At 40.1% G+C, this 7,529-nt stretch overlaps 1 protein-coding gene across 1 annotated transcript in view; it reads right to left on the bottom strand.

The window, feature by feature from the left end:
- Positions 1 to 7,529, bottom strand: part of SLC10A7 (solute carrier family 10 member 7) — a 286,343-nt gene that overhangs the window by 79,856 nt on the left and 198,958 nt on the right. Inside the window, exon 6 of the mRNA XM_006143458.3 lies at positions 5,073 to 5,108. Within this exon, the coding sequence (XP_006143520.1) occupies positions 5,073 to 5,108 (36 nt within the window). The remainder of the gene's footprint in view (positions 1 to 5,072; positions 5,109 to 7,529) is intronic.

Raw genomic sequence — 7,529 nt, 5'->3', positions numbered from 1 at the left:
GGTCCACTGAGTACTGCTCCTGGAAACTGCCCACGTGACCTCAGGACACTGATCTCAGTGCCCTGAGAACTCATCTATGATAGATAGCTTCAGTCGCCGTGTTCAGGAGCACATGCAGAAAGGTGTAGGGTTGGATTTCAGCAGGCTTGATGCTTTTCCAGGCAAACAAAAAAGCAGTGAAGAGATGAGCAGAACTGCTGATGGTGTATGTAATAAAGGAATTACAATGATGGACATGGGGTCTAGGCTACGCCAGACGGACTATGAAGACCTGGGGATGAGGGTGTGGAGGATGGTGGAGACATCATAGAAGTGATCGGGAAAGTTAATTAGTCACTCCAGTGAGTTTGAAGAATTTTCATTTGACTTGTTAGTCAGGAAGATAGGAACTTTGGGTTAGAGAGGATATTTGAAGATGGGCTATGGAGGGGCCAGTAAGCCTTGGTGATCTCTGGCTTGTAGACGCATCATGCAGATCTGCCTCCATCGCTACATGGAGTTCCCTCCGAGTGCGTCTGCACCCTCTTTTTATAAGGACACAATCATATCAGATTAAAGACCTATCCCACTCCATTATGACCTCACCTTCACTAATCACATCTACAATGACCCTATTCTCAAGTAAGGCCTCAGTATGAGATACTAGGCGTTAGGACTTCAACATATCGTTGGGTGGACACAATTCTACTCGTATGAGGGTGTTGGGAAAAACCAGTACATCTTTTATGGAATGTGTCCACATTTGAAGTTGCTCTGGTTCTTGTCCTGCTCAGTAAATGTGGCCTAACTCAAGTATTTAAGAAATTCTCAGTGTTTGGAAGATGTGTGACGGCAGAAATAGACAAAAAGCCTTATACGCTGTGCAAGTGACTTCAAGTCTTACAAAAGGGAAGTATCTACTTTGTTGAGTGCTGATGTTCACTGAACCTGGGGCAAACCATTTGGCTCAGAAGGGAGGCATTAAACTTTTAAGAGGAGGGCCTCGGGGGCTAGCAGTGTGCTGGTTAAGGTGTCGGATCCCAACTCTGTAGTTCATACTGGACCTCATGGCCTAAAAAACATGGCAGGCATGTATGCGTACATGCCCAAAATCCTGAGAGGAGAACAGAGGCCACCTCCCCACCTGGAGGTGATTTCTCACTTTCCCTCTCTCTGTGTCTCTCTCCAGTGAGTGCACGTGTTTTATGACCAAAATTCTAAGGGAGAAAACAATAGATGAGGGCCTTGGAGTTTTCTTTCACTCTTATTTTAAATGTTGAATGAATTAAAGCCTATAAACCATGGGTGTATCGGTGGGAGAAAGCTTGTAATATGATGCCATAATCTCAACCAGCTACGGAAACTTCTTATTGTGACACAAGATGACAAGAACTGATTTGGTTCTTTAATCATGAGCTGAAATAGCCTCCTAGAGATTCCAGAGTCTGAGATACTCAAGTGTTACTTCTAGGTCTCAGTCACCTAGATGCAGCTGTGTCTTTTCCCTTGTTCTTTTTTGTTTGTTTGTATTTGGTTTTTAATTTGCCAGAGGACATGTGCACAGCCAGAGAGAGACAGAGAGGCAGAGAGAGAAAGCAGCCTGAAAGGGGTATGGTCATGCTGCAATCCCTTTTCTTCCACTTCTCTATCATGTCAGGATTTGGGACACATAGGTATCTGTGTCTGGTATGTTTTTTCAAGCCACCACAGTTGGGATGTGAACTGTTTGTTTGGCCATTTGGAATTTGGCTCCTTAACCTCCGGGCCACAGAGCCTGCTCCCTCCCTTGTTCTTCTTCTTTTTTTTTTTGAAGAATCATTTATTGGGACCAGCAGGTGGCATGGTGGATAAGGCACTGGACACTCCCACATGGCTGACCACAATTCAAGTCTCAGATCTGGCAGCTTGCTTACTTGCTTTCTCTCTCTCTCTCTTTCTCTCTTTCTGTGTGTCTCTCTCTGGTCAAATGAAAATAAATGAATGAATAAATAAAATTAAAAATAAATCATTCTTAAAAAAAAGGAATAATTTATTTCATTTTATTCATCATTATCATTATTATTTAATTTGCTATAGGGCATGTGTGCTCATGAGAGAGAGAGAGGGAGAAAGTGAGAAAGCAAGCCTCCAGGTTCAGGATTTGAACTGTGGTCGGCAATGTGGCAGTCCAACACCTGAAACCATGATGCCACCTACTGGCCTCACCCCAGCTCTTCTTAAAAGAATTACATGAGTAAGAGTTGTCCCTCTTCTGCAGTGGAGAAGACCTCTGAATCACACTTACTAGATTCTGTGCTCTATGGATACCAGGTCTCTTGAACCACTGAAGTGGGGACCTCAGCTGGGCCTGTAAGCTGGGTCCACTGAGGACTGCTCCTGGAAACTGCCCACGTGACCTCAGGACACTGATCTCAGTGCCCTGAGAACTCATCTATGATAGATAGCTACAGTCGCTCACATCTAGTGAAGAGGGAAGTACCAAGTCTGTTCTAACAAACTAAGGCAAATATTCACTTCAGTTTCAATTTAGCTCGATGCAAGTTCTGAATTGGTAGAATCCAAATGAATGAAGTTTGTTCTGTTAAGGAAACTGATCTGATTATCTGACTCTTCTCCCCTTGTCAGAATGGAGTCTTCATTTCAGAGGGAGGGGAAGGCTGAGGATTATTACTTGAAGGTAATGTCTTTCATGAAAGATGCAGAATCCAACTGTTTCAGAGCGTATCTATCCCTCTTTATTTCCTACACAGCTGGTAAGAAATGAAGGCCCTCGCTCTATTACTCTAATTGAATTCCAACTTGGGTAATTACACTATAATTAAATAAATTTTCCCCATAGTTTTCATTCACTGACAAACCATGCTAGTCAAACAGCTACAATTCATTCCCAGAAATACATCCCCACTACATTTCAGTGATAGTAGAGTGATTTATATTTGGAAGATGTATATATGAAAAAATGCACTGTTCATTAAATATTTCAGGTATCACTTATGATTACATATGCTTTGCTCAGCATGAGATAACATTAATTTCTATTATAATCTCTCATCTAATTTCTCATAACCTTAGTGCCAAAAGAAATAAGACAGTTAATTAGCATATCTTGTTTTCAGAATGACTTTTGTTTCAGTAACTAATAGCTTGTATCTACTTGTATTTTTTTTTTTTGAGAGGTTTTTGCTATAGGGCGCATGCACTCGACAGAAAGATATAGAGAGACAAAGAGACAGAAAGCAAGAAATCACCCCCCCCAGGGGGATGGCCACGCCACAATCCCTTGGGCACGCACGCACATGCGCCTGGCATGAGTTTAAGCCACTGGGTCTGGAACTCAAACCACGGTCAACTACATGGGAGTCCAGTGATATAGCACATCTAGTGAAGAGGGAAGTACCAAGTCTGTTCTAACAAACTAAGGCAAATATTCACTTCAGTTTCAATTTAGCTCGATGCAAGTTCTGAATTGGTAGAATCCAAATGAATGAAGTTTGTTCTGTTAAGGAAACTGATCTGATTATCTGACTCTTCTCCCCTTGTCAGAATGGAGTCTTCATTTCAGAGGGAGGGGAAGGCTGAGGATTATTACTTGAAGGTAATGTCTTTCATGAAAGATGCAGAATCCAACTGTTTCAGAGCGTATCTATCCCTCTTTATTTCCTACACAGCTGGTAAGAAATGAAGGCCCTCGCTCTATTACTCTAATTGAATTCCAACTTGGGTAATTACACTATAATTAAATAAATTTTCCCCATAGTTTTCATTCACTGACAAACCATGCTAGTCAAACAGCTACAATTCATTCCCAGAAATACATCCCCACTACATTTCAGTGATAGTAGAGTGATTTATATTTGGAAGATGTATATATGAAAAAATGCACTGTTCATTAAATATTTCAGGTATCACTTATGATTACATATGCTTTGCTCAGCATGAGATAACATTAATTTCTATTATAATCTCTCATCTAATTTCTCATAACCTTAGTGCCAAAAGAAATAAGACAGTTAATTAGCATATCTTGTTTTCAGAATGACTTTTGTTTCAGTAACTAATAGCTTGTATCTACTTGTATTTTTTTTTTTTGAGAGGTTTTTGCTATAGGGCGCATGCACTCGACAGAAAGATATAGAGAGACAAAGAGACAGAAAGCAAGAAATCACCCCCCCCAGGGGGATGGCCACGCCACAATCCCTTGGGCACGCACGCACATGCGCCTGGCATGAGTTTAAGCCACTGGGTCTGGAACTCAAACCACGGTCAACTACATGGGAGTCCAGTGATATAGCCATTACACCAACTGCTGGTCCCATCTACTTGTATTGTTTATTTCAAAAGCACATTTCATTATCCCTGGGAGAGAGATGGGAGTAGGTGACATTGTTTCCCATTCGACAGATGAACAAAGCAAGGCAATGTTCCCCCAAATGAGGAAGTTAGTTACCATCAGTCTCAGTCTTGGAACCCAAATTCCCTTCATCCTCTACTCTAAGGCTCTTTCTGTAAACACCATCAAACGTTGTGTCAAATACCACCAATTAGCTTACTAATGAGAAAATAAAGAGCAGTACATTTGTGACCTGTGTCACAAATCATTAATTTGTAATAATTAATGATTAAGCCAGGAGTTGGAGGTCTAATAAGGGCTCCTGATCTTGTCCTTGACTCCTAAGATGTCTAGTATTATTACCTGGAACAACTCAACTGGAAGAACAGTTCAAAAAGTGGTGCAAAACCATTCTAATTTCAATTATATTCTAATAACCTTTCTAAAGGAATTGTAGATGGCTTTTTTTTTTCCCCCTCAGCTTTTTGCTATAGGGCGCATGGGCTCACCAGAGAGACAGAAAGAAAGAAAGCAAGAAATCATCCTCCAGGAGGTATAGCCATGCCGTAATCCCTTCTCCATTCTCTTCTCAGGATCTTGGGTATGCACACAGATGTACCCAGCGTGAGTGTCTTACGTCGCTAGGTCAGGGACTCGAACCATGGTTGACCATGTGGGAATCGAGTGGCATAACCTTTATATCAACTGCTGGTTCCCATATATGGCTTTTAATAAGAGATATAAAAAAAATCAAAATACTCACAAAAAGCAGCAGTAGCAAGGGTGTTACAACGATGCCCTAAAAGAAATTAAAAAAAATATGATGATCAATTATCAGCCTGAAAAGTGGGATATTTTCTTTACCTTTTTAAACTCTGATCCATAAAAGTGCATATCCTTCTCACTTCTGTTTAATAAAATGGAGGAGATAAAGCAGAGGGAGCCCGGATCTTGGCTCTTTACCATAACGTTGTAACATCTCTATTATAATTATTTGTATTTGGCATCATTAAAAGTATAATCCCCAATCTTTTTAAAAGTCACCCTTTTTTAAGCCTAAATTCCCTTCCACACTGCACACGTGTCACATGGCTAGGAGCTAGTGTTGGCAAGCTTTCTGACTCCAAGACTTTCAACTCTAACTTGGATAAAGTGCCCCTTTTCGAGAGAAGACAGGTGGTTTAGTCCCAGTTGGGGTCCTCTCCTGAGCAAAGACCACGTCAGTTATGATGAATGAGATGTCGTGATTTTGTAATGTGAACTGATCTCCCCTAGGAAATGAGCTGGGATCTCAGAACTCATTTCACTTGATTAGACTCCATGTCTCCATGGTGGAAGGCAAGTCTTTCATCTAATTCAGCCACATAGGACCACCTCAGTCCCTCTGCCTCCCCTAGGCAGAAATGAGCAAAAGATTTGTTTTCTTCGATGACAGGGAACAGTTTGAGGCTGTTGCCAATGAGGCAGGATACAAGCTTTTAGGTTTCTTGAAGGTAAATCTTTAAAACTAAGTGTTTGAGTTGGGAGTTAACATGACAGGTTTCACTTTTCGAGCAGCAGATTATTCATCCCTCTTAGTTCTTCCTTTATCTCTCACACTTTGTTATGATTTATACAAGAAAAAGCATTTCGTATTTTTATTAATGAATTCTATTTGGAATTGTAAAATTTCAAAGAGTCTGAAGGTATGTGGGGGAAGAGGGAGGCAAGGGAGAAAGAGACAGACAGAGAGAGAGAGAGACTATACCCAGACAATACCCAGGTCTGGACCACTTCAGTACTTTTGAAAAAATTCCTCTGGGCATTTATATGGGAGTCCTTTGGACATGACAGTAACTGAATTGTTTTGGATGGGGCCCAAAGAGGACTGGCTTACTTTACAGGAACATTTTGCTACCATAACTTTCTTGGGCATATATACATATGACTATCCATACACAGACTAGGTTTATTATTAAATAATAGAATAAAGGCAGCTTGGTAAAAGGGAATATAACATTTTAATTTAAGGGTCATATTTTTAAAATCTATTTATTAAACCATGTATTGTGGCTTATCAATTCCACTGGCCTCTATGCAACAGGCTTTCATTAGCACATTTAGGAGAGCTAAATGTACTAAGTGCTAAAATAGTTTTTAATTTAGAAGGGCTGATGTTCTTCAAATACAGAGAATATGCTTAGTCTTGAAGACAAATTTCCAACTTTATAGGGCCATATGGTTATGAAAATATCTGTTTGTTTGGTTGGTTTTTAGTTAATGCATGTCTCTTTCCTAAGTCAGAGATAGAAAGAGAAATGTGCACCCTCAACCAAGTCCTCACACTAGAATCCACCACCGGCCAGCCAGTATCACTGCACGTTTAGGAACGTGTATAGGGAGAGCTCAGGATGAGAACCTGGGACTCTCCCCCAACTGATTTAGTCTACATGGAAGCCATCTTATTTCAAGACAGTTTGTTTAAACATTTATTGACCAACCACTTATATTCTAGGCACTGTGGTCACTGCTAGGAATTCAAAAGTGAATATAAAGTGGTCCCTAAACTTAAATAGTTTATCATCTGTAGGGAACATTGACCAAGGAACAAAGTTCAACACTGAATGACACATAAAATTCAATATACTGGTGAAAGGGAGACAATGGTGAGAAAGAGGTGATTATTTCATGAGAATGAGGAGACACTGAAAAAGACTAAAGAATTGATGGAAACTGATCCAGCAAAGAGAGAAGTGATATTAAAGGTGGGTATAAAAGGTACAAAAAGTTAACTTGAGCAGGGCAAGACATAAAATGTGAAGTGGGGAAGTCAAAGACCAGATCTGTTCTGTAGGCAAGAAGTAGCATGGACTTGACTATCAACAATGGCAAACTACTGAAGAACTTAAAGCAAGGGTGTAATGAGTTGGTAAAGAATTTTGCATATGGAAAATGAGTATGACTTAGCTTATATCCTAGCCAGCTTTGTCTTTGTTAACTAACAATTCATCTGAATTCAGGTAAAATAAAATGGAAAATTGCATTCAGGTTAATTATGAAATATCAATAGCACTTAATAACACTTTTGAGAAACAAGGCATGACATTTATGAGAAGATAAGAATTTTCACCCATGAAGGCTAAGCATTGTCACTACTTTGGGAACATTTGTCTCACATCAGAGAAGTTGATGCCACACTGGGGTTGTATAGTGCATTAGCACTCTTTTTTTTTTTTTTTTT

The sequence above is a fragment of the Tupaia chinensis genome, unplaced genomic scaffold, assembly GCF_000334495.1.
Source record: "Tupaia chinensis unplaced genomic scaffold, TupChi_1.0 Scaffold000098_3, whole genome shotgun sequence".
In the NCBI taxonomy this organism is placed as follows: domain Eukaryota; kingdom Metazoa; phylum Chordata; class Mammalia; order Scandentia; family Tupaiidae; genus Tupaia; species Tupaia belangeri.
The sequence above is the reverse complement of the archived record's forward strand: the minus strand, read 5'-3'. Positions and strand labels throughout refer to the sequence as shown.